Source organism: Myotis brandtii, unplaced genomic scaffold (genome assembly GCF_000412655.1).
Source record: "Myotis brandtii unplaced genomic scaffold, ASM41265v1 scaffold612, whole genome shotgun sequence".
Lineage (NCBI taxonomy): Eukaryota > Metazoa > Chordata > Mammalia > Chiroptera > Vespertilionidae > Myotis > Myotis brandtii.
In genome coordinates this window covers 2,696,247-2,722,939 of record NW_005370328.1, presented here as the reverse complement: position 1 = coordinate 2,722,939, position 26,693 = coordinate 2,696,247, and the positions used below count along the sequence as shown (strand labels likewise).

The following is a 26,693-nucleotide window of genomic DNA, read 5'->3' as shown; positions in this document are numbered from 1 at the left end:
ACGAAAGCAAAACACAAATATTCACAGCACGATATTCTTGAGATTTTAGTCGAGAGAAACTGCTAAAATGCATATTTGTGCGTTCTCTCCTTAATCACCTGAGGGAGGCGAGGCCGATCCTACAGGCGTCAGCGGGGAAGGGTTGTCAGGGTGAGAAGCAAATTGTTCGAGAAACGAGGTTCCACTGTACAGTCAGATGGGTCCTAGACTTACGGGGGGTCACGCTGTACATTACATAAAGGTCTGATCACTGTTGTACACCTGGAACCAATACATACTTTATGCCACTGTAATTGAAAACAGAATCCCGCTTCACTGACTACATCTGGGATATTTGCATGGGTAGTTTATACACACGCAATTTTATAAAGTACTTAAATGTATTTTTACATACAGAAATAAGAACAAGAACATAGTGTCTTTACATATTTATGTCACGTGCGTACACTGTGGTTTAATTCCTGACCTGTGATTTCTAAACCTGTTCCAGCCTCCAGCTGCAGCAGCATGAGACCATCCACGAGGCAGCCACGTATGGCTCCATGCGGCCGTACCGGGAGAGCCCGCTGTTAGCCCGGGCGCGGAGGACTGAGAGCTTCCACAGCTACCGCGACTTCCAGACCCTCAACCTGAACAGAAACCTGGAGCGCGCTGTGCCCGAAGACGCCACCTCGGGCCCCATCCAGGCGGAGGTGAAGCGGGCGGCGGGGGACTGTGCTGGGGCCGAGAGCAAGGCTCCTGGAGCCGAAACGAGAAGTGCGAGAGAGTCCGATGGTGGGTCGGAAGCGCACAGAGCAGCCGAAGCTGCCCCGGAACCCAAGAAGAGGGCGCCCGAGGATGACGGTGACAAAGGGGAGCTCCGCAAGAGAGGCGGGTTCGACGGAGGAGGGCTCCTGGGCAGGAAGAAAGGGCCCCACCTGGCCTCCTCGCCCAGCACCTCCGATGGAGGCACCGACTCGCCCGGGACCGCGTCCCCCTCTCCCACCAAGACCACACCGTCCCCTCGGCACAAGAAGAGCGACTCCTCGGGGCAGGAGTACAGCCTGTGAGCTCACCTGGCAGGTAGGGGTGTTGTTCATTCAGAGCAGGGGTGGGGAACCGTTTCCTGCCAAGGGCCCTTTGGCTATTTGACATTACGTGCAGGCCATACGAATTACCAACTTCAACGTGAGCCTGCTGCATGTGGTCGGACATGTAATGGCCTCGCCACCCAGGCCCAGGCAGGGCCTCGTGCGGCCTGTGGGCCGGACGTTCCCCACCCCTGCTGTAGATGGAAGTCCAGCTCCTGGATCCAGTACACTAGCTTCTACACCAAAACTTGACAAAAACGTCGGACTTCACTTAGTATCTTTTTCACAGAATGAGATGGAGTAATGAGAAAAAAACTAGAGCTCTTTGACCTTTTTGAAGATTATTTTTAGGTTTACAAGCACGTTCAATTGATCATTTGTAAAGCTAGTCCAGGGAGCTCAGAAATACGTGTAGGAACCACCCCACCTTAACCAGATGGCACCGTATCGGTGAGCCCCCCTGAGAACATGGGATCCAACCGCCCACATTCCTCACGTAGATGATGCCTGAGGCCTGCCTTCTCTGCGTGGAACTTAGTCTCTCACCCTAATTGTGATTGCACAGTGTTTACCTGATACTTAACGAGGTGCTATGTTTGTGGAAAAATACCGTGTCACTCAAAACACTATTGATGTTGAACACCAGGCTGCCCTGGTGGCAGAGTCGCTGAGGGTACTTGTAAGTGTAGGTCTTAAATCTTAGCACGCATCACCAATAGTAAATGCCCAAAGTCCACTTCAACTTTCTTTCAAGTGGGAGCAGTTGTCTGTGTTTGAACAGATGGAATGATAAGGACAAAGCTATGAGCGCCCAGAAGGGAACACTACCAAGGGCGAGTCTGCCTCGTGTAGGAGCCACCGTGTTAATAATCCAAACTATTAAATCAGAACGTGGCTACTTTGTTAATCACTTAATTGCCACACGTCCAAAACAGAACCATCCCCCTTTCTTCCATATGCGCTGGAATATTTACGAATTTAAGTTACCATCATTTTCTTTACAAACCCAGAGATGTCACTAACAAGTCTGATTTTAAAATTGGGCGACCAGAGTTGATATGCGAGGTTTGCGACTATCCATGCGCGTGGGGAAGGTCCGCCGCTTGCGCCTATAGATGCTTACGAGACTACAGCTCTGAAATTTTTGTCAAAGGTTTGGGCTGCTGCAAAAAAGTTATTTTGAATATATTTTAAATTGTAAGAATAAAAGATAATTTTTTTGTATTTTTTTTCCATGTGATTGGAATGACTTTCAAGTATCTGCAAATAGGGTAATTGTGAAGCATTAAGCATTTATTGGTGAAAAATGTATATATTCTCATTCCAGGAAATAAGTGAGTAAAATTGAATAAATGCTTTAAAGTTTACCATATTGCCAGTGGTTTCACAACCGTTCTCTTGTATTTATTTATCAAGTAAAATAAAAATGATGAAGACTACCTGTGTTTTCAGTTGTTTTAGGAACAGCTGTTTAAAGTGTACTTACATGCGTCTGTCCATGTCTTCTTCCCATAACAAAAAAGGGAGGCGAGAGGGAGAACTTAATACGTATGAAAGTAACTTATGTTGCCAGTGAAGCACAAGATCGGTATTACTAAGGGCTGTAATTATCTGTCCCTTCTTTCTCGTCAGTCACATAACAGTTGGGTGGGAAAGTGAGAAAAGCCTTTTGCAAGAGTGAAAGGCTGTTGGGAACAGATCCTTCTGTGATGCTGGGGCCGGTCGGGGAATGTCCCTGAACAGTGTAACCAAGTACAAACCCTTCCCCAAGGGTGTGGCCTCTGAATGACCTCGCTGGGCTGAAGTCGGGGTTGGTTCTGCGGCTGTGACCATTGGAATAGCTGTTCCTTACAGGGTCCTGGGACCCGCAGGGACATACTCTCGGAATCACTTCGCCCTGAGACTACTGACTTCTCTCACTGGTAACAGCCCTGCGCCCACTGATGGTTTTACCTGTGGTCTCTCTGCCAGAGCCAGGGCCAGGTGAAAAGTGGAGTTTTCAGCTTCCTCACAATGAGGGTTTTCGTGTGCTCGGCACCCTTTGTTTCAGACACCAGAACCACCCCCTCTCCTAGACCTCTGCTAGGGGGACCGTCCTCATGTCGTTCAAGGATGACAGATGACAAGCAGCGGCTCTGCCTCTGGTGTGTCAGGGAGACGGCGCGGGAATGGGGCGTGCAGCCACCCCCAGGCTCACTCACGGTTTGCAGGCGGCGGCCCTACAGGTGGGTGTCGGTGAAGGTGGTGTGCTCCTTGGTCACGGAGCTGAAGCCCTTGATGGCGTTCATCAGGTCCTCCTCGTCCAGGTACTGGAAAGAAGCCGTCCCGTTAGGTCAGGCTCGCTGTCGCCGCGCCCGCCACCCAGCGGCAGTTCTAATCCCCGACGCTCCACCGAGGTGTGGTTGGAGCCCTCGCCTTAAACTCACGGGAAGCATCGGGTCACACGCACAGGTGAGCTACACACTAAGCCAATGTATGTGTCATGGAGGAGCGCACTGTGCCACACCTTCATCTTCCTAAGCCTGTTTTCTGGTCGGCAACGTGGAGACAATATATACAAGTGGGGTGGGCAAGTAAGAACATTTTAAAAATGGAGTACTTACGCAGCCTTTATATATATAAACACACACACACACACACACATACATACATACATACATAATTATTTATTTGAGATTTAGTTCAAAACGCAAGCAGAAGAGCCGGAACGCAAGCTCTATGGCTCCCTGCTCCCCACTCCCACTGCCTTTGTGTATTGAGTAGGTTCAGCAATATCAATCATAAGGAAAGTTAATGCGCCACCTACTGGCATCTCCGGAGCGGTCCCGGCACTGCTGGGCATGCTGCCTGCTCCTGGCACTGGACAGCAGGCACAAATAGCCCCTCGTGGGACAGTGGAAAATGGCTCTGCAGTCACAGGATGTTTCTCAGGTCCCAGTTCATGAAAAAAGGACTCTGTGTGCCCTCGGGCGAGGATACGGGCACCTGAGCCCTCGCTGTGCTGCGCTGAGCCACCGAAACCGCCATCGTGCATGTCCATCCGACATGAGACTGGTACAATGATTCCTGCCACTTAGAAACTTTAGATCTGAGATGGAACTGTGGAACTTGGTCCTGTTAACATCAAGGAAATCCTTGATTTAAAAAAGCCTATCACACACACTCACACACACAAAGCCTATCACATGCCCAGCCAACGTGGCTCAGTGGCTGAGCATCAACCTATGAACCAGGAGGTCGCGGTTTGATTCCCGGTCAGGGCACATGCCAGGATTGTGGGCTCGATCCCCAGTGGGGGGCTTGCAGGAGGCAGCCAATCAATGATTCTCATCATTGATGTTTCTCTCTCCCTCTCTGAAATAAAAAAATACATATTTTGAAATGCCTATCACACATCATCATGCCCAATAAGCCCACTGTGTGTTTTATCTTGTCACTGTGATTGGAACCTGGAGTCTGGGAACTTGCTTTAAGAGTCTCCCTTAGTTAAGAAGGGCTTCAAGGAAGACAGCGACTCTTGAGGTGAAGGAATAGAACTTGGGGAGAAGGAAAGGGGAGAGCAGGAGCAGAGGGTGGGAGAAATGCCGGTGGCGAATTCTGCCGTGGAGGGGAGTGCGAGCGAAGCCCTTAGCTGGCTCTGTTTATTACCTACTGTCCCCAAGGACCTTCCCGCCAGCAGACACCTAGGGAGTCGGCACAAGGAAGAAGTTTGCCGGGCGGTACAAACTGGGGATTTGTTCATTCCAGTCACTGGGGGCTCATGGCAAACAACAGAGCCAATTACGTTTCCAGTCCTTTCTACCATGTATGTCTCTTCACTTACTCATGAGTTTATTTTTTGAGCTCTATTGTTTGCTAACAAAACAAGACGACTTTTCTACCCTGCTCGTCCAACAGTCACAGCGACACCAGTGAGCTGTTGGGTGAAGGGTCGGAGGGGTGCCCTGTGCCGGGTGAGGGGGGAGGCAGCCCTCAGCAGGGGCAGGAGGCCCCAGCAGGTGCAGGAGGACATCCCGCTCGGGTGCTGAGCGAAGGCTCCGGGAGAAACGCACTCACCAGGCCGCTGTCGTGGCCCATGATGGTCTCCCACAGCGCGTCGTCCACCAGGACCTTCTTGTCGTGCAGGTCCAGCAGCTGGCTGACGCTGCGGTGCAGGGAGCCCTGGGAGGCCTGGCTGAGCTGGCTCTGGCTCGGGATCTGGAGGACAGAGATGCTGTGGTTGCTCCTGAGGCTCACTCGGGCCCCAGACCGCGGGATCTTGGTGTCGGCCAATCCCTGCAGGGGAAGTTGCCGCGGTGATCAGTGGAACGCCCCGAGTGAGCCCCCCTCCCACGCCCCCGCTAAGGAAGCACGTTCCTACTGCACTTAAAAAAGTGTGCGTCTTGGCCCCGGCTGGTGTGGCTCCGCAGATAGAGCGTCGGCCTGTGGACTTCAAAGGGTCCTGGGTTGGATTCTGCTCAAGGGCACTTCCCTCAGTTGCAGGCTCCTCCCCAGCCCGGGCCCTGGTCGGGGCTCCTGCAGGAGGCAACCAATTGATGTGTTTCTCTCACATCAGTGTTTCTTTCTGTCTTTCCCGCTCTCTCCCACTCTCCCAAAAAATCAATGGGAAAATATCTTCGGGTGAGGATTAAAAAAAAAAAAGGTGGATTGGACTTCTCCCTCCCTTTCTTCTCATCCCGTATCTTTCCCTTGTTATAGGCTCCAGCCTCTGAAATAAAACAGGTCTGGTACTAATATCAGGAACACAAAGGCACTTGAAGACCTAGAACCTGATGAGGCCCCAGAACGCGCTGTAAGGCAAGTCTAGCTGCTCTTAAACATGGGCGGGCTCTGAGTTACCCCTCATGTCAACACGCCACCCAGGGGCCATGCACCCACGCAGCACACGGAGGGAGCTACCTCGAAGTGCATGGTATAGCTCTTGAGGGTGACATTGCTGCACGCGTCCGATACATCAGCCACGGAGTCAAACTGGGGACAGACGGGGAGGCGGCGGTCAGCGCTGGCGGCACTTCACAGCACAATCTTAGTGCCTCTCCAGTGACAGCCGAGCACGCTCACACCCCACTGCCATCCTGAGATGCGCATGCACCAGGACACACACACCTGCACACGCTGCATCCTGCGCCAGCCACACAGCACCGGCCTCCCAGGGACCCTGCCCTTCCCCGTCCCCAGCACGCCTGCTCCTTGGGCACGGCAGCCTCGTCAGGGGCTCCCCCACTGCTCCCTGCTGTGTCCAGGGGAAAGGAGACCTGGGAGGCGGACAAGGCTGCTGTTCGCTCATTGCCACCTTTGAAAGTGTTGAAACTCGCCCTAGCCGGTGTGGCTCAGTGGACAGAGCATTGGCCCATGGACTGAAGGGTCCCGGGTTCGATTCCAATCAGGGGCATGTACCTCGGGTGCAGGCTCAATCCCTGTGTGGGAGGCAACCTATCAACGTGTCTCTCTCACATCTATATTTCTCTGTCTCGCTCCTCCACTCTCTCTAAAAATCAATGGAAAAAATATCCTCGGGTGAGGATTCAACAACAAAAAGAATGCTCTAGAGCAGGGGTCCTCAAACTTTTTAAACAGGGGGCCAGTTCACTGTCCCTCAGACCGTTGGAGGGCTGGACTATAGTTTAAAAAAAAAACTATGAACAAATTCCTATGCACACTGCACATATCTTATTTTGAAGTAAAAAAACAAAACGGGAACAAATACAATATTTGTATTTGCATGTGGCCCACGGGCCATAGTTTGAGGACCCCTGCTCTAGAGTTAGGCTCCCAGCCCTCACGCTCGGGCAGACACAACTACCACCCAGTCCCTGGTTACAAGGCCCCGGGAACATGTCCCTCTAAAAAGGCGAGCCTTCTGGTCTGGGCCTGGGAAGCAGGCGGCCTTCAGACAAACCATGTGGGTCTCCCCCGGGGGATAGACACTCAGCGGGGACGTCCTCTTGGGCGCGGGAACCAGGGGCGGCCTCTCCCGGATGAACGGCTCCTTGTGGATCTTCCTCTGCAGAATCAGGGACAGGAAGATGGCCAGCAAGATGAGGCCCAGGACGGCCATCAGCGCGATGAACCACAGCTCGTCGTAGAACTCGGTGCCTCTGCTCTCCGACCCCTTCTTCCCTCCGGGCGTGGTCAGCACCAGGCCTGCAGGACCGGGGAGAGGCGGGGAGGTCATTCCGGGCGGCAGGTCTGCCATCTCCTGTCCTGTGTTGGGCAGTACATGGGGAGGGAGTTTGAAGGGATGTGACTTAGTGACCTGAAGTCCACTTCTGACAGCTCTGTGGCGACAGAGTCCCTGTGCCTCAGGGGCTCTGCTCCCCGCACATCTAAGATGAAGAGGGGGTCACAGCACAGGTCAGAAGTCCCCTAATTAGGAACCAATGTGTGTTGTTTGATGACAATAAAACTGCCACCTTGGCTGTACCCTTGGAGAGCCAAGTTGCCTGTCTGCGTGGTGCAGGGCCGCAGCCCCAGAAGTCGATCTGACGGGCCCAGTGGACCCCTTGCCTGAGAGGACGTGGGGAATGCAGGGCAGCCTGCCGGAGGAAAGCCTGGGAAAGGAAAGAGCCCTCGGAGAAACAGGAGGGAAGGGAGCCCGGCCTGGCCTTCCTGCTGGGAGGCTGCCTCCAGGCAAGAGGACGGCAGCAGCGAACAAGCTGCATCATGAAAATGAGACCTGACTGTTCACGCTGGTCGGACAATACATCTCGGAATTTTCTGCGACTTTGCACAGTCCTCGGAGTTCCTCTTCTCATCAGGGGAACCTTTCTTTTCAAAGTCCCCTTTCATTTTGAGGGACTCGACCTATCAGTGGCTGTGCTCAATGTGGGGACCTGGTCCACTGGGATGGGCTTACTTACAGAGCAGGTGCCTAGCCCAGCTGGTGTGGCTCAGTGGTTGAGCGCTGACCTATGAACCAGGAGGTCAGGGTTCAATTCCTGCTCAGGGCACATGCCCAGGTTGTGGGCTCAATCCACAGTGTGGGGCGTGCAGGAGGCAGGAGCCAGACAATCCATGATTCTCATTATTGATGTTTCTATCTCTCTCCCCTTCTCTCCCTTCCTCTCTGATATCAATTTTAAAAATATATACATATACATATACATATACATACACATATACACACACACACACACACACATATATATATAAAGAGCAGGTACCGGGGCACCTCCGCTTCCGAGTCTGTGCCAGGGGCCCGGGAAACTATGCAACAGACAAGCACAGCGAGGTGACTCCTATTTTCACTTAAATTTGAGAACCATTGCTAAAAAAAAAAAAATAAAAATGTACGGGGCCAACGGAAAAACCACGTTCAAGTTCTCATCTTAGGCACAAGCCTGAGGAGCACCCGGGGTGAGTTCTGGGGTCCCCAAGGCCTCCGTCTGTCCACTTTAGACACTGGGTTGCTGAATATACCAGCTGAGGTCGGCTCCAGGCACTGCTGCTCCGTGAAAGGAGACAGACCATGTGGGGAACTGTGTTAGGTGCTCACAGAAGTTTACGGGGCATCCAGACATGAAACGCCTGGGAAAATGAACTGATTTTATTACTTTACATACTAAAACCACCCTTGGTAACAATCTGAATGGTCACCTGAGTTTCAGAATAATAGGACATGTTATTAAGAGAAAAGCCAACTATGTACGCAAATCTGACATGACAGTACTGACTGGACTGCAGAACAGGGTGTCCGTCCAATTCCTGCTAATGGGAAAGGCTGGGCACCTCTCTAACGTGCCCTTTGAAACTGTCAAGTTTCACAGATGTTAGATTCAAAGGTTGTGGGTAGAACTCAATTTAAAAGATGTTCCAGCCCTAGCTGGTTTGACTCAGTGGATAGAGAGTCAGCCTGCAGACTGAAGGGTTCTGGGTTCAATTCCGGTCAAGGGCACCTGCCTGGGTTGCAGGCTCGATCCCCAGTAGGGGGCGTGCAGGAGGCAGCCGATCAATGATTCCCTCTCATCATTGATGTTTCTATCTCTCTCTCCCTCTCCTTTCCTCTCTGAAATCAATAAAAATATACATTTAAAAATAAAAGATGTTCCAAAATGTTGCAATTCTCTCTCTTTGGCTACATTACTTGGTATTGATGGTTGATCGCCATCTTTCACGGAGGATACAAGACAGAAATTTCCCCAAATCACCGGTTTAGGTTCGGAATCTGGAACATTGCCGCTGTGATCAGCACGGATTGGCACCGGAGCCTTTTCTCTTCCTCTGATCTCTTCCCTGTGACTTTCTCTACGAATCACTGTCTCGGGGGAACAAGGGTGTATACGCAGCTCTTTCCCTGCAGCGTCTGCGTAAGAGGGAAGCTGATCTCTACCTACAAGTCAACGATTGGCATCTGAAGAGTCTATCTAACTGCTTACCTCACGTCCATTCCAGGACGACTTTTGAAGATTTCCTTTGACCCTTCACACAATTCCTTCCAAGCATCTATGGTAACATATCAGCACATGTGTGCGAACACCCCCATGTTTCTTTAGGAAAAGGAGCAGGTGGTGCCCTAGACGTGACGCGAGGCAGGTGCTTACCGAGGCCCGTGGAGGGGTCGTACTGGATCAGAGGCGTCTTGACGCTTCCTTCCTCTGTGGTGCACGTGACCTGGAAAAGGAAGGCTGGACAGAAGGTAAGGGACTCGGTCATCCACACCCACAAGCAGGGGGCTCACTCTTAGAAGAACAGCAGGAAAACGTCCGAAACCAGAATCCCAGGGCAATGGTGAGGTTTCACCCAATATGCAAACCGATTTCTAATTGTATAATTATGGAGCTACAATTAGTGCACTAATAGCGTGTGTGTGTGTGTGTGTGTGTGTGTGTGTGTGTAACAGAACTAGGGAAGTTTAGAGCTTATATAGCAAAGTAAAAGAATTATCACGGTCTGGCCTATGTGGCTCAGTGATTGACCGTCGATCTACGGACCAGGAGGTCACTGTTCAATTCCTACTCAGGGCACATGGTCGGGTTGCGGGGTTGATCCCCGGTAGGGGGCGTGCAGGAGGCAGCCGATCAGTGTTTCTCTCTCATCATTGATGTTTCTATCTCTCTATCACTCTCCCTTCCTCTCTGAAATCAGTAACAATTAAAAAAGAATTATCAGAGGAGAAAGGATGGTACACAGAGTGTATCTTGTTCTGCATATGGTCTGCACCTGTTCCTTTGAAACTTACAGGTGTAAGTTCTCATGAAGGGACCCAAAAGTTGAAGTGGCCGTTGAGGCCCTGCTGGCCACGGTTCAGAGTGACCATCTCGTGACGCTAGGGACCTGAGCGCCTTCCACACTGAGGTATAAAAGCCCGACACTCACTGCGGTCCCCAGTCCTCGGTATGTAGAGGGTGGTGTCCAGGCCACGGTACACGTGCTGGCCCCCGTCGGTCAGCACGAACTCCTTCAGCGGGCCGTGCAGGAGGAAGGAGTCGGCCCAGCTGACACACACCACTGTCAAGTTGCTGGTCACCGAGAACGGGCCTTGGTACTGAGGGGCTGTGGGAAACAAATCTGGATGTTAGCAAAATGATGACCTCCGACTGTGTGTGTACCTTTAAAAAATATATATATGAGCAATAAATTGCTTTTCGCATTGCCGGAATTCTTTCTATGATCCTCAGTGTTTAATAAAACGGGCGCTGGAGGAGAAAAGACCACCGGTGGGAACGTGTGTGCAATGCTTTCTCAGCAAAACTGCACCTGCTCCCCCCCCCAAAAAATCAATGGAGAGTAGTGTTTTATGAAAGAAAACCATTAACATACAATGGTTCTGCTCACCAACATAACCCTGCAGCTCATCTTTTGTTGCTTTTCCCCTCTTTTAACAGGCAAAGGATCCTTAACACTATTAACTACAGTAGATAGCCATTTTCATAGCAAATCAATATTTATTGCTACAAAGCCCCAAGGACTAGATGAAGTTTATATACACACACACACACACACACACACACACACACACACACCCCAACCAAACTGCTTAGATGGTGAATTATGTCCAATTGGCACCCATTTATTTTTAAAGCTTTTTCTTGAACCGTTTGTTTGTTTTCTAAGAGTGTTAAAGAGCCTTGCCAACAGCAATGCGGGTGTAATAATTCATGGCCCGGCTGGTCACTCCGGAGCGTGGTACATTACAATCTCCATGTTATTAAGTGCAAGAGGCACGCTTTTTTGTTGTTAATTCTCACCCGAGGATGTTTTCTCATTTATTTTTAGAGAGAGTAAAAGGGAGGAGGAGAGACAGAGAGAGACATCTATGTGAGAGAGACACGTGCCCGGACAGGGCCAAGAATCAACCTTGTAACCCAGGTACATGCCCTTGATCGGAATCGAACCAGGAACCCTTCAGTCCATGGGCCGATGCTCTAGCCACTGAGCCACCCGGCTAGGGGATGAGGCACGCTTTTTCACAGTCACCTTCACTGCCGCCTCAGTAGCAGCCCATGAAACGGGACCTCCACGCAAACCCTTTCATAAAACGGGTTTTCCCTGCCCTCATGACGCACCTCGCCCACTGCCCTCTTACTGTCTCTGGTTATGGTGGCGGCCGCCGCTACTCACGCTCTCTCTGGGTGGTGAAGCGGATCCACTTGGAGGCCGCGCTGCCTGCCTGGTTGTGGACCAGGACGCGCAGCCTGTAGGTGGTGTAAGGCTGGAGCCCCCGGAGGCTGGCGCTGGGCCCCGGGCCCCTGTACTGCGTCTCCGTCTGGCTGGGGGTGCAGGGAGCATCTGTGTGCGGAAGGCAAGCCCTGTGCAGCTGGAGCTCGTAGCTGGAAGAAGGACAAACACCTCAGGAGAAAACGGGGCACAGAATCAGTGTAACTCTCTTGTAAAACTGGTTCTGTTTTGTTTTCCTTGAACTACAAGCTCTTGAAAATTGCCATTCATGGGGAAAAGCTCAGACCCACTCTATTTTGTTGTGTGTGTGTTTTAATTGATTTCAGAGACAGAGGAAGGGAGAGGGAGAATCATTGAGAGAGGAAGGGAGAGGGAGAGAGGGATTGAAACATCGATGATGAGAATCATTCATCGGCTGCCTCTTGCACGCCCTCTACTGGGGATCGAGCCCACAACCCTGGAATGTGCTCTGACCGGGAATCGAACCATGACCTCCTGGTTCACAGGCTCCCACTCAACCACGGAGCCACGCCGGCCGGGGGAGGAAAAGCTCAGACCCACTTTATTTGTTGTGTGTCTTTTAATTGATTTCAGAGAGAGAGGAAGGGAGAGGGAGAGAGGGATTGAAACATCGATGATGAGAATCATTCATCGGCTGCCTCTTGCACGCCCTCTACTGGGGATCGAGCCCACAACCCCGGAATGTGCCCTGACGGGGAATCGAACCATGACCTCCTGGTTCACAGGCTCACACTTAACCACCGAGCCACGCTGGCCGGGGGCGGACCCACTTTATTGAGCTGTTGGAAGTGCGCAGCAGGAATGATGAGGGAAGTCACACATGGACACACCCTGCCGTCCGCCCAGCGGCTGGTCATCCTGGGCAGAGTGAGACCTTTCTCTCTTTTCAGAGGAGACTGAGAACACGGCTCTCCTTTGTGAAAAATGAAAAAAGATCTTGTTTCCTCCCGACTGTTCTGAGTGAAATAACTTCTTTGTTCTTTCAAACAATGGTTCATTTCAATGTTTTAAATAAGATTGAGGAAATTCTGAGTTAACCACAGAACTGGGTGTCCCAGCAGAAGCTACAGAATGGATCACTCGAGAACCACGAGGGAGGAGGCGCAAATTCCTCCAGTGAGTGCGAACACGGGCCAGGCAGCATCTGTCTTATTTAAAGACAAGTTTGTGGCTCTCCTTTAGATCCTTAGTTGAATTATGACTGAAATGCTTTGCAGGGAACATGACCACTGTAACCAGCAAATATGGCCCATTGGCTAGATGCCGCTAGAGGCATCTGCTGGGGGAGAGCTGGGTATGTCAGGCCTTATTTGGGCTGATTCATCCTTCTGGCTGGCCGATTACCTTTGGATGATGCCATTGGGGAAGAGGGGGGGACTCCACAGGAAGGAGGCTGTCCTGGAGGCCAGTGCCTGGATGTGGGGGGAGGCCACCCCGGCGGGCGGAGCAGGGCGCGTCCTCAGCTCCACCGTGGGCCCCCTGCTGCAGCAGTTGAAGCAGGTGCAGGCCTCCACGCCAACGGAGTAGGTGGTGAAGGGCTGCAGGCCGCGGAGGGTCTGCTGGGCGGCCGGGCCTTCCGACAGCTGTGGACAGAGAAGCTGGTGAGGCTGGGCCCAGACCTCAGTGACAGATCTGCATCCCGCACCCCACCTCCTAGGACTGGAGCGCCACACCAGGCAGCCTGGGAGGTGCACTGTGGATGTGGCTAGTACTTGCCCCCAAGGAATTACCAACCCGTTGGACAGGCATGACTGAAACAGGCCAAAAATAATGATTTCCGAGATAGAAGTTAGAGGTAACAGGACAGAAAACACAAGGCATACATTGTCTGTTACCATAGAAAGATATTAGAAAATGGCACAAAACACACAAAATATGGATTCAATACTGCAACCCTTGGAATGAAGCCTTTAAAAACAACAAAGTCTATATTTGAATTATACTCCTAGTCAGCACTTGCCAAGCCCATGTTCTGCCATTGTTATTTGCATGTAATTTTTGGGTTGAATAGCGCCTCAAATCCATGATTGAGTTGGGTATGTAGGAGCTTGAAATATATATACTTGATATGTTTGCATATTTTACATATTGCATATTTTATATATTATATGCATATTTAAGAGTTTGATAGTCCATCTTTTTCTCTGAGGGTGGTGGGTATATGAAATATCATAGTCTTTTTCTCCATTATGCTTGTTACATTATAAACTTTTTGGCTTATTTGGAGCAATTTTTTTTTGTTTTACCTCATTGTGGTTTTACTAAGTACTCGTTGGAACAGAAGCCATCAGAAACTGGAAACTAGTTTTCACACTGACATACACAACATATAATTAAGAAGAGCTGTATGTTATTGCAGAAAATTGTGTATAATGCACTCCAAATATAAATTATTTTACTTCATTAATATTATCATTTATAAGTATAGATAATCAAGGGTTGATTGTATTTACATCATCTATATTTATTGACTATGAAGCCCTGTAGAAAATATGCTAATTTCCCTTTAACATGCAATAGGAGACTTCCTTGCATCTGAGAGTTAGCTGGTGACATTGTGTTTCAGTATCTGCCACTCTGGCCTCCGGGGACTTCTCCACTCTTGCCCAAATTGTTCCCTAAATTGGTCTAAGTAGTTTAGGATGAGATCCTGGGATCTGCACAATTTCTCTATGGGGTCTGTGCGAACAAAACGCTATAATCTGTCCTTATTCCTGAGAAAGGTAGGCGTGACCGAGAAAAGAGACTTCCTCCCAAGGGCTCAGCCTCCCCATGTGAATAACGGAGCTGGTCTTCTTTCTTTGTTGTTGTTAATCCTCACCTGAGGATATGTTCCCATTGATTTTTAGAGAGAGCGGGAGGGAGGGGAGAGACGGAGTGAGAGAAACATGGATGTGAGAGAGTCACATTGATTGGCTGCCTCCCATACTCGCCCTGACGATATTGGGCCTGCAACCGAGGTACATGCCCTTGACCGGAATCGAATGTGCGACCCTGCAGTCTGCGGCCGACGCTCTATCCACTGAGCCAGAGCAGCTTGGGCAGGAGCTGGCCTTCTTGACTGGGGTGGCCCTTCCAGCCAGAGGGCTCGTGGGGCACGTCTCCCCGATGTGTCCATAGACAGACCGTGGCTCTAGAGCTTTGTGGACTGAGCTGCTCTGCAGTCCCTGCCAAGGCGCTAGAACTTTCTCGAAGTCGCTAACAGAAAGATGAATTTCCTGGGTACTGCCAGAGACCTTGGAGCACCACAATGAGGATTCCAAGGACGTTCTTTGCTCTAGTTGTGTTGTTGTTTTTTTTTTTTTTCATAGTAACACTGACACCACCTCCAATGGCCACCTGTCTGCCCCTCACTATAGACACTACTATGTGAAGCGCTTGACGGGCGTTTTCTAACTAAATTAATTTGATTTTAGTATCTCTGAAGTCTTAGGATTCTCACAACAACCCTAGAGTCTTGAATACCACCTTCAGCAAGTCCCTCCCTGGGCACTTCTGTATTTTGTGTGTGTGTCCTAATGCTCACTGCTATTTCTTCTCATAGGGATCATTGCGCCACTAAGCTCATCACCAGGCCACTGAGAACAGACAGTAAGAAATAAGGAGCAAGGAGAAGATAAAGCAAGGGCATCATGGTTTATTTTTTTAAAAATAAATAGCTCGGCTGGCATGGCTCAGTGGTTGAGTGTCAACCTATGAACCAGGAGGTTTCGGTTCAATTCCCGGTCAGAGCACATGCCCCGGTTTCAGGCTTGATCCCCAGTAAGGGGTGTGCAGGAGGCAGCCGGTCAATGATTCTTTCTCATCCCTCCCTCCCTCCCTCTCTGCCTCTCTGAAATCAATAAAAAGAAAGAAAGGAAGTTAGGAAGTTAGGAAGTTAGGAAGGAAGGAAGGAAGGAAGGAAGGAAGGAAGGAAGGAAGGAAGGAAGGGGACTCCATTACTCACCACCAGCTCTGCCCCGCCAGTGCTGTTGGAGAAGAGCCTGTAGAGGCTGACAATGCCATTGGGCTTCCCAGGGGCGCTGATGTTGACCACAGCTTGGGTAGAAGACACGGCGTGGAACCTGGGGGCCCCGAGACCTTCTGGGGGGGCAGGTCCCGTTTTACACCGAGTCCAGCTACTGGGGGCTTTCCCTGCTGAATTCACTGCCCAGACCTTCAAAGAGAAATCATTGAGACCAGTCAACAGCACGATAACCTCAGGCTGAAAGAACACAGTTGGCAATCCAAAGTGACCGAACACAACAGAACGAGATACACTTTGATCTTTCAACTCTGTGACCGCAAAGGAAGTTGGGTCCTTCCTCTTTGTTTTGCCTTTGCCCCTGAGAACACAGAGGGGCTCGCTGGGAGCCCCGATTTCCGAATGCAGTGGCTGATTTGAGCTGGATGGAAAACTGCTCGTCTCTGGGTGGGAGGTGGCGGGATTTTTGTCAGCTTCTGCAAACTGGATGGCTCTGCAGACTCCTTAAAACTCAGCAATTCTTAAACACTGTCCCCACCAAATCTGCATGGAAATTAGATTTTCCTTTCATCAAGGAGGGAATCAACATATGGAAGGATGTATAATCTTATTTATCAAGAACTATTTGTATAATTAAGCACGAATATCCTAAAAGGTTGCCTTGGGTCATCATTTGCATGAGTAAGTAATTTGTAGAATGTCAGGTACAATAGACAGAGTAGATGGATGTGTGAGTGTATAGGGTTAAATTAGGCCCAATAACAGCCAACTACACAGTGATCAATCAGAATGATAGATCTAAATGACAATACGAGAAGACTGTCTGTGTGTTTAGGAGTACCAGTATTCCTTAGTAAGCTTTCATCTTGAGCAGTCTAACTTTAGGAATTTTTTTTCTCATTTGGTGTCTTTTTTCCCTTTATCTATCTATCTATCTATCTATCTATCTATCTATCTATCTATCTATCTATCTATCATCTACCTACCTACCTATCAACTGGATGGCTCTGCAGACTCCTTAAAACTCAGCAATTCTTAAACACTGTCCCCACCAAATCTGCATGGAAATTAGATTTTCCTTTCATCAAGGAGGGAATCAACATATGGAAGGATGTATAATCTTATTTATCAAGAACTATTTGTATAATTAAGCACGAATATCCTAAAAGGTTGCCTTGGGTCATCATTTGCATGAGTAAGTAATTTGTAGAATGTCAGGTACAATAGACAGAGTAGATGGATGTGTGAGTGTATAGGGTTAAATTAGGCCCAATAACAGCCAACTACACAGTGATCAATCAGAATGATAGATCTAAATGACAATACGAGAAGACTGTCTGTGTGTTTAGGAGTACCAGTATTCCTTAGTAAGCTTTCATCTTGAGCAGTCTAACTTTAGGAACTCATTTGCTCATTTGGTGTCTTTTTTCCCTTTATCTATCTATCTATCTATCTATCTATCTATCTATCTATCTATCTATCATCTACCTACCTACCTATCCACCCATCCACCTGCCTACCCATTCATCCATTCTCCACCACCCACTCACTTATCCATCCAAACTTGCCCTGAGCTTTTAAAGACACATCTGGAAAGCTGGTTTGATTCTACAGTCCACACTTTCTGGGTGTGCTGTGTCAAAAAAACAAACAAACACATGCAGAACTTTCAAAATCTGGGACATTTAGAAAAAAAAACTGTAGGAGAGTACTTTGCATGGAGAATTTAGTTTTGTTTTTGTTTGTTTTGCTTTGGCATCAATAATATCTTCAAGAGAATAAACACTGGAGAGGTTTTTAGGAGTTCGGCCAACTCCCATGAGTGTTTCCACACATTTTTAAGGAGGTGGATTCCTTTGCAAAAGTCAAACTCCTGATGTTGAAATGCTCTTGGATGGCTGTCACATGCAATTCTGCAGCCCCTTGCAGACGGGATGACTAACCTACTTACATATCGGAACTTGCTCTTTTCAGAGTTCTGATACAGTCTCTCATCATTTGCATGATAATTACCTACATTTTATACACTCTACAATTTACAACACACTTGGACATACACTAGCTGATTCAGCCCTCCCAAAGGAACCTTGTAGGGTGGCTGGATAATGTATCATTAGCCCATTTTACAGGTGAGGAAATTGAGGTTCTCTTGTTCAGAGTGACAGAAGTTACAAGAGCTGAAACTAGAATTCTGCTCTCCGATAAACGCTCTTTCCAATATATTGTGTGTTTGATTCTGTATGTCATCCATACGCATAAATGAATTACATGGAATCAAGAAAGTTAAATAACTGGTCCATAGACAAACACCTGTGATTCTGGATTAAAATCTCTTAACTGGCAAGGATGGAGAGAGGTGCCCAGGTTGTATTAGAGGATGGAGGTTGGCTTTGAAAGGCACAGGGAAGGACAGAGAAGGAAAACCAGCAATGGGAGAGCCAGGCCTCCTGGAAACCCAAGTCCAGGTCAAAACACCACTATAACATCCAGCTGGCGTGGCTCAGTGCTTGAGCTTCGACCTATGAACCAGGAGGTCACAGTCGATTCTCGGTCCCATTCGGGGGTTGTGGGCTCCATCCCCAGTGGGGGGCGTGCAGGAAGCAGCTGACCAACGATTCTCTCTCATCATTGATGTTTCTATCTCTCTCTCCCTCTCCCTTCCTCTCTGAAATCAATAATAATATATTAAAAAAAGAAAAGAAAAAACCACTGCAGCTGTTTTTACAATCCCTTCTGAATGGGCCAAGGTCAGTCTGAGAGGGGAAATTAGGGAGGAGGTCAGAGTTCAGGACTGATAAGAAGGTCCCCGACTGCTCAGTCTGCTCCCAACCAACCCCTTTTACTGCAAATACCTTCCTATGGGTGGGGCGAGGGGCATTTTTATTACACAAGGAGTGGAAAAAAAAAACTTTTAAAGAATATATGCAAAATAAGGAGCATGCACTGATACCAACTTCTTTGCTAAGAACAGGGCTTTGGCTGGTGATCTAAGGGCACACAGAACTTTAGCGGGGGTCACAATGGCTGGGGAAACAGGAGGAAAATAGAGTAGGTGTAATAAAATACAGCGTCAGCGAGTTGTCCATTGGTTACTGGGCACCGATAAGAGAGAGAAGTGCAGGTCTGAGGGGAAACAGGGATGGCTCCTAGAAAGTGCTTAGCAGGGGGCTGGCCCAGGCTTCCGCTCACTTACTTTGCTTTCCTTTTTGATGTAGATTTAGGGCCACAGAAACCAGGAGGACTTTGTGATCCTGGTGCTGCCAGAGGGGCTAAACCTCATGGCTTCCTGAACTCTGACTGGGTGGGGTCCTACTTCCAAATGGGATTTAACCCTTGGTATTTTAAAGCTACTTTGAGTCTCAACATGATCGTTTTGCTGTATTTCTTCAGAAACAGTCTCTTCTATAAACGAGGCAATAGAAAACTCCCCACCCCTAACTGGGAACGGATGAAGGAGCTAGTGCCTTTGTCTTTCACAAGAGACCTTCATAATACAGTGCTCTTTTTTCCCCCCTAGTCTTTCTTTTCAGTATTCAATCAATTTGAGATCAAAATAGCATTCATATAAATCAACATGCTTATGCAAAGCAGGATCAGCTATTCACAGGAGCCACTCTGAAAATGAAAGCAGTTATGAGGAGGGGAAAGCCGGCCGAGATAATGAGCATTACGGATTCCAGGAGACTTGAACCACAAGGCAGTGCTCCTGTTACACCAAACCCCCAGAGGGAAAGGAAAAGAGAGACTGACGGTGACACCTCCTCTGCCTCCTTCTGTTGAGGTGAAAGTCCTTCACCCAAAAGTTGCCATGGATTTTGGTCTCTTTTCAGCTCAACAAGGGATGAAGGAAGTGGAGTTTAGTTCAGGGTTCAGAATAAAAATGCGAACAGATTATGCTTATGATTTCTAAGGGGAAACAATGGCCTCAAGATTTGGGTCCATCTTTATGGGGGGAAAGAGAAGCAGAGGTCTTGCATGGGAAATTTTGAGCAATATGCCGGGATCTATTAACTTCAATGAACCAATACAAAAATCAAGAAATAAAATATCTTATGAACAAACAGAATTATCTACTTTATTTCTCTCTTTCTTATTCTATTCATTCTTTCTCTTATTCTATTCAATCTATGTATGTGTGTACGTATCTACCTACCTACCTACCTTTTCACCATTTACCTAACTGACAAGCCATTCCTTTTGATTTGTATCCCAAGACTCCCTCCCATGTTCACTGGGAACATAAAAACACTGTGTGTGGGCTGCTCACAGGAAAAAAGGGACATGAATGGGGGAGGGAGGGTGAAATAAGGTTTACAAATTCCATGGCCAAGAGAAAAATGTATGGATGCTGCTCAGCTTTGATTAATTCAGAGTGTCCTTATACCTGCAGTATCCTGCCAAACATATTTATTCTTTTATAATAAAAAAAGATGGTTAAAGTTCCCACTGAAACAACTTCCTAATCTGGGCTCAGCACGCACTTGTACGCGTGAAGGTGTGTGTACACACAAGCGCACAATGACAGTTGTCAGAGGTAGGGACTTCCCCGGGAAGGGCCGTGAAAGTGAGCAGGTCAGCGCTGGCTGGGTCAGGTGCTTTCTTCTCTAGGGTTTTGGTTGTAAACATGAAAAGAGGTACAATGTAAGATGTCACAGAAAACCCAGGCCAACCATATGAATAAACAGGAAAGAACTGAAATCACTGAACCACAAATTCTATAACTGACTAGTAAAATATTAGGTTCATTTGTTTATATTTCTATTTTTTATCTAAGTTTTAAAATATCTAACTAGCGATTATTACCACCTTTATGCTATTGTCCATTAAAAATTTTTTATATTGACTCTTCCCTCCCCCAAGGACCAATTAACTGCATTTTGCCTTAAAATTTTTAATTACATAACGTGTCAGCATCTGCTCTCTACACTGTCTGGATCCAGCGGAGGTCTCTTTGATACACTATTTGCTATCATTTCCCATACAAAAATGGAATATAGGAATAACCAGATTCAATCAGTGATCTTTCACAGAAAAACCCTCTAATCTGTTAACTCCTTATGTAAGTGACAGTAAATGCCTTGCCCTTGCAGCAATTGGAGATTTTGCTGCTTATTATAAGTTGAATTTTAACAGTTCCTCTCAGAGGCTTGAGATAGAGAGAAATGTCTGAGGTTTTTGAAACTTTGGAATATTCTATAACATGCTTCCTTGTGGAATATGACAATTTTTGATAAAATAAGAAGCATTTGGACACCACCAAGAACACAGAAATATCAAGAAGCAGGAGGCCACGTCACTGTTTAGAAAAACTGGAGCACGGGAATAAATTTTCCTGACAATTCACATCCAAAATAAATAAAAATCCTACAGGCACAGCCATGCCCATAATTAATAACTCGAGTAAATAGGTTGCATGTTAACAGGCAAACTATTAAATTATTCGTTTCCTGGGGGCATGTAACAAGACCGTTATCACATTCCCAGGAGGGAGACAAATAGATATTAAAAAGGTCTTTCCAATACCTGTATTGGCGAAGGCCAACAGCTAATTCAATAGATTCGATCAAAATCACCATTTCTTTCACTGCTCCTGATTTATGACCTGGGCTGTGGTTAGTCATCACTCACTGCAGTTTGCTCTCCAGCGCTCATAAATTATGCCTCATAAATAAAAAGATCCAATCAACGAAATCATATCAATTCATCTGCAACCTTGCAGTAGATTTTCCCAGGGCACTCATGCCAATGCCTTTTGAAAGGGGAGCTTGTCTTGGCTTTGGAATATGCTCGAGGAGCAAAATGCCAAACGGGGCTTTGGCACAATTGTGGTCAGAGGGACTCATGGCTAACAGGAAGGCAGGGGGTCTGAACCGCCATGATGGCAAGATCGTTTTATTTCATAAGCAGTCCTGCGGGTGGGCCACAGTCAAGGGGTAAATGGCTGCAAAGCTCTATGTAGCCACCTGTTTAACTGGCCACCTACCTCACAGGACTATTCTGATTTACATGCAATACATTTTCTATACATTTATGAAGAATTGGGTGGTAAAAAAAAGGAAAATTATAAATATTTTATGAAGACTTTTGAAAGCCCCAGAGTTGCAGCCCAGGAGCCCTCGGGGGATGGCCCACCCCAGGCAAGGAGTGGGCCTAAGCTGTTAGTCGGACATCCTTAGCGCTGCCACGGAGGTGGGAGAGGCTCCTGCCACCGCCGCTGCGCTGTCCAGCCATGAGCTGGCTCAGGCGGAGCGGCACTCCCCCTATGGAAGCGCACTGACTACCAGGGGGCAGCTCCTGCATTGAGCATCTGCCCCCTGGTGGTCAGTGCGCATCACAGCGACCAGTTATTCCTGGTCATTCTGCCACTAGAGTCAATTTGCATATTACCCTTTTATTATATAGGATTATTTGTTGGTAGAGTGTTGGAAGAGAGAGTGGGACTAAATAGCAATTCTGTGACTCTGGCTGCTATGAATCAACAAGAGCAAACCCTGCACAGCATTCTGGGTTCAGCCCACTTCTCTCTGTATACCTTCCTCGGGGGGCTCCTCCATTCTAGAACTTTGAGGATTAGGATAAACGGAAGCCTGGCTTTTCAGAAATATTGTTTCTACATAAAAATTTGCTGACTGGATGGTGTACTCTACTTTGCCTTAGTCATTAAAACTTTTCCAGACATCCAAACGTATAAGCAGAAGTACACCATGGAGCAATTCAATGGCTCCTCAAAGAAAACAAAACTTATTTTCAGTTTCCATTACGGACATGGGCATCAAGGAGAGCACCGTGTAGCTTCCCAGACACTGACAGGCATCTGGGTAATGATCAGACCCATCGACAGATAGATAAATCAATTTACAAGAAAAAGCCTCAGCCACTTTCTTAAAGATCTCAATTGAAGGCATCAGATTTACAAAAATGCATGAACACTTTTTGTTTCCACCTGTAGATATGATTGCTTCATACAGACCTAGACATTTATTGTGAACTGAATGGAAATGTACCGAGTCCCAGTAATTAAGTGCAATTCTCTAAGGCACCAGAGGGACCGCAGCAATAGGGACTTAGAAAGAGAGCCCTAAGGAATGCCAGGAGAGGCAGGAAAAGAGCAAAGAGGCGCTCACAGGCACTTTGAAGAAATGATCTCCTATCGGAATGAAGGGTGTGATGGCAAAATCATGCCGTGGTCCCTGGCCCAGGCGCAGAATTCAGATTTCTACTCATGGAAACGTCCGATGGCCTTCAGTCCAGGCAGGAGCACGGAGGCTCTGAACTTTTAGGACAAATACGCTGCCTTGTGTCAGACAATGTCAATCATTTAAAACCTGGAGCCGTGGGAGCTGGGGGCGGGCGCAGCTTCGTTCCTGCGGGAGAAGCTAACCAAAGAGAAGCCTCCACGTTGGTCAGAAATACGTTCGTGAGACTAATACCTCATTACATGCGTGTCCAAAGCCAAACAAAAAACAGGCTCAATAAGTTTTCCCTAAATGGGATACAGAGAACGCACTGGAGAGGGAGGGTGAGGGGGGCAGCCTCAGAGAACCAGCCCTTTGAAGCAAGTTGCTCATCACAGAAGTGCCAGACACAGCCAGGAGGATGGAGGGCACGCGGCCACGTCACTGTCTTTCCGAGAAGAGCAGTGGCCAGGAGGAGAGGGGCTGACCTGCCTCGCTGAGGGGCAGGAACGGTGAGACCCCCTTGTCCCCTTCGACCCTTCCCTCCATCCTCTCCTGCATAGGGCGCCCTTTTGGGGCGGGTGGGCCTGTGAGAAATCGGCTGTCCCAGGTGGGCTCCCACAGCACCCGCCCGCAGGGCAGACTCACACGAGAGCGAATCACCAGGTTTCCCCCAAGGCTGACCTGTCGCTTCTCAGCCCCCACCTCCCTCCCCCAGGCACGAGGCACCAGGAGCCTTTGGGGACCCCATGTGGGCGAGGGTGCTTACGTGTCCAAGGGGGCCCGTTTCAGGAAAACTGATAAGGTCTCGGTCCCCCTGATGCGATGGAAGGGGGTCCTGGCAGGTCCCCAGGAGCCGGTGGGGAGAGTGCGACTACGATGCAGGATTACTGAGCGCCCCCCGCAGGTAAGAATCCCAGCTGCTTAGGGAGTGGACTCACCCCCAGGTCCCCCCTGCAGCCAGGATATTAGGACCTCCCTAAGGCCTAGGTTTCTCTAAGTGGCTTTTCAAAATGTGAGCACTTTGCAAAGGCAGGTGCCAATGTGCGCCTACGACCTATATTTTAATTTATTTAAAAAGTATATTGATTGATTGATTGATTTCAGGGAGGGAGGGAGGGAGGGGGGGAGAGGGAGGGAGAGAGGGAGAGAGAGAGAGAGAGAGAGAGAGAGAGAGGGAGAAAGAAACATCAATGATGAGAATCACCAATTGGCTGCCTCCTGCGCGCCCCCTACTGGGGACGTGTGAGCAGTTGATAATACTGTTTCTTACCTGGTACTCATACTCTGTGAAAGGCAGATATGTTGATTTCAGAGAGGAAGGTAGAGAGAGAGAGATCGATCGATGATAAGAGAGAATCACAGATTGGCTGCCTCCTGCGCACCCCCTACTGGGGACATGTGAGCGGTTGATAATACGCGTTTCTTACCTGGTACTCATACTCCGTGAAAGGCCGGAGATCGGAATCCATAAAAGAGCTGGCGCTTCCATTATAGGTGAGAACTGGGCTCGGCAGCCCAGGCTGAGTTGCTACTTGTCTCCTGTACAACTCATAGGACAAAACTTGTCCATTTGGCCGAAGCGGTCCTGCCCACCAGAGAGAGACCGTGGGCTGGAACCCCCCGGGAGCCACCCGCACCTCCAGGCGTGGGGGCGGCTGCATGGCAGGGGCCATCTCGGGGGTCAGTACGGATGCCCAGTCACTGGACGCGCATCCCAGCAGGGTGCAGGCTTGAATTCGAGCTTCGTACCTTCAGGACACAAGGCAGAAATTACCTGTTACTGGCAAACTAGAGTTTTGTTTTGGAAGAATCTTTATTAAACCAAGAGTTGCCCAGGCGCTGTGGCTCAGTGGCTGAGTGTCGACCTGGGAACCAAGAGGTTACGGGTTTGATTCCTGGTCAGGGCACGTGCCTGGGTTGCAGACTCGATCCCTAGTAGGGGGCGTGCAGGAGGCATCTGATCAATGATTCTCTTTCATCATTGATGCTTCTCTCTCTTCTTCCCTCTCCCTCCCTCTCTAAAAAAGAAAAAATCAATAAAAGTAAAAATAAATAAATAGATAAGAAATACCAAGAGTTTTCGGATAAAAAGACCAGTAAGTTTATATTTATTCTTATTGATAGCTGACCCTTCTAAAAAGTAACACAGTTGCCTGGCTGCTGTGGCTCAGTTGGTTGAGCATCTTCCCTGGGCACCAAAAGGTCATCAACTCAATCCCCAGTAGGGGGCGTGCAGGAGGCAGACTATCTATGTTTCTCACCAATGTTTCTATCTCTCGCTCCCTCTCCCTTCCTCTCTCTCTAAAATAAAAAAAAAGAAGTTACAAAGTCATATTTTCATGGAAATTCTAGAACAGCTGAAATCCTCCTGCCTTTCCAAAATAAAGCAGCTCACCCGTCTGGAAAGGGTGGGCACGTTCTTCCCTAAACAGGCGTGCGTGGGATAAATAAACATTCAGGATTCTCTCCAGCACCCAAACCCTTTCCGTCTGCAGAATTACCGAGCCCAGCGATGAAGAAGGCAGACTTGGGGAATGGGAGTCAGCTTCCAGCAGCCTTGCGCTCCCCGAACTCTGCAGCTGGGCCTCTCAGACTCCCCAGGAGTGTCCCCAGGCCGCGAAGGAGCACCGTGGAGGTAAGGCCTGCGTGGTCATAACCCCCACACCCGATACCTGACAGTTTACAACAGGCTCCCTTGCAGCACGCGGAGACCTTTCGGGGCCAGAGGTAACCCAGCCACACACCAGATTATCCATCACGGAGACACCTTATCACCGTCCAGTTAAACCCAACCAATCAATTACGTTTTGTCTGGTCGCTGGTCTCCTGCCACCTGCACAGGTCTATTTACATAGCAGGACTGTCCCCTTCCAACAAAAGGGGCTTCTGTGAGCAGTAGGTGCCCATGGCTGCAAGTGCGTGCTTTGGGCTCTGTTCCCACACCCACTGATTTCACGGCACCCCTACTTTTCCCTCCAGCCCCTTTCCTTCTCCCTTATTTCCTCTGGTTACGCAGATGGGGGCTGGGGTGTCACCCATGTTGGGCTCACACCACAGAAAGGACGGTGACTTGCTCTCACAGGCCCAGGGGGAGAGACCCACCTGCGGAATGGCTGCAGCTGGTTTACCGCGAGGGCCCGGGCGCCAAACGAGTGATGACTTGCGTTGATGTGCACGATCCTGGTTTCTCCTTCAGGCAGCCCTCGGACGAAGAGGGTGTAGTTGACGATCTGGCCGTTCGTCCTCACGGGAGGGTCCCAGGCCACCGAGATCTCCTGGGGACCCTGGGCCTGTAATCTCGGAGGCCCCATCCCTGAGGGCGCCCAGGGGCTGGTTCGGTCTTTGACAAGGGGACTCACCGCGCCCCCCTGGCTGTTGTTGGCAGTCACCGTGTAGCCGTACTCCACCCCGGGGGTGAGCGTGAAGTCATGGTAGCGCGTTTCCGGGCCGGCGTACACGATGGTCCCGTCCCTGCGAAGTTCGTAACTTCTGACCTGGCCGTTAGGGTTTCTGGGGGGCGTCCAGGTGACTTCTATGGATCCCGAGCCCGTGACTTGCAGTTCTGGAGGATCCATGTTCTGGGGCGGGGCCTCCAGGGTCCGGGCCGAGGTGGGCGCACTAGCTGTGCAGCCTCCGCGGGTGCAGGCGACGAGAGAGAAGCTGTACTGCGTGTAGGGCTGCAGGTGCGCGACCAGCAGGGACAGGCCCTGCCCGGCCGGGTGCTCCTGACCCTCACTTCTGAGCAAATACGTGGTGATCTTGCCATTCTGCGCTGCTGGCGGTGACCAGGACGCATTGATCTGCGTGGCACTGACGGCCCGGAGGCCTGGAGGGAGCAGCCCC

At 49.2% G+C, this 26,693-nt stretch overlaps 2 protein-coding genes across 3 annotated transcripts in view; one reads left to right on the top strand and one right to left on the bottom strand.

Moving 5' to 3' along the window:
- Positions 1–2,509, top strand: part of KCTD3 (potassium channel tetramerization domain containing 3) — a 35,766-nt gene extending 33,257 nt beyond the window's left edge. The window contains exons 18-19 of one of the 2 annotated variants that reach the window (XM_014528058.1): positions 491–1,062; positions 2,328–2,509. In XM_014528058.1, coding sequence (XP_014383544.1) covers positions 491–1,049 — 559 coding nt within the window. In that variant the 3' untranslated portion in view covers positions 1,050–1,062; positions 2,328–2,509. Of the gene's footprint in view, positions 1–490 lie in introns of both variants that reach the window. The other variant, XM_014528057.1, reaches the window with a different exon arrangement.
- USH2A (Usher syndrome 2A (autosomal recessive, mild)) overlaps positions 1–26,693 on the bottom strand; it is a 408,238-nt gene that overhangs the window by 3,698 nt on the left and 377,847 nt on the right. Inside the window, 10 exon segments of the mRNA XM_005879907.2 lie at positions 3,272–3,379; positions 5,127–5,345; positions 6,970–7,214; positions 9,611–9,694; positions 10,386–10,562; positions 11,631–11,839; positions 13,053–13,291; positions 15,655–15,864; positions 24,278–24,599; positions 25,953–26,682. Coding sequence (XP_005879969.1) covers positions 3,290–3,379; positions 5,127–5,345; positions 6,970–7,214; positions 9,611–9,694; positions 10,386–10,562; positions 11,631–11,839; positions 13,053–13,291; positions 15,655–15,864; positions 24,278–24,599; positions 25,953–26,682 — 2,525 coding nt within the window. The 3' untranslated portion in view covers positions 3,272–3,289.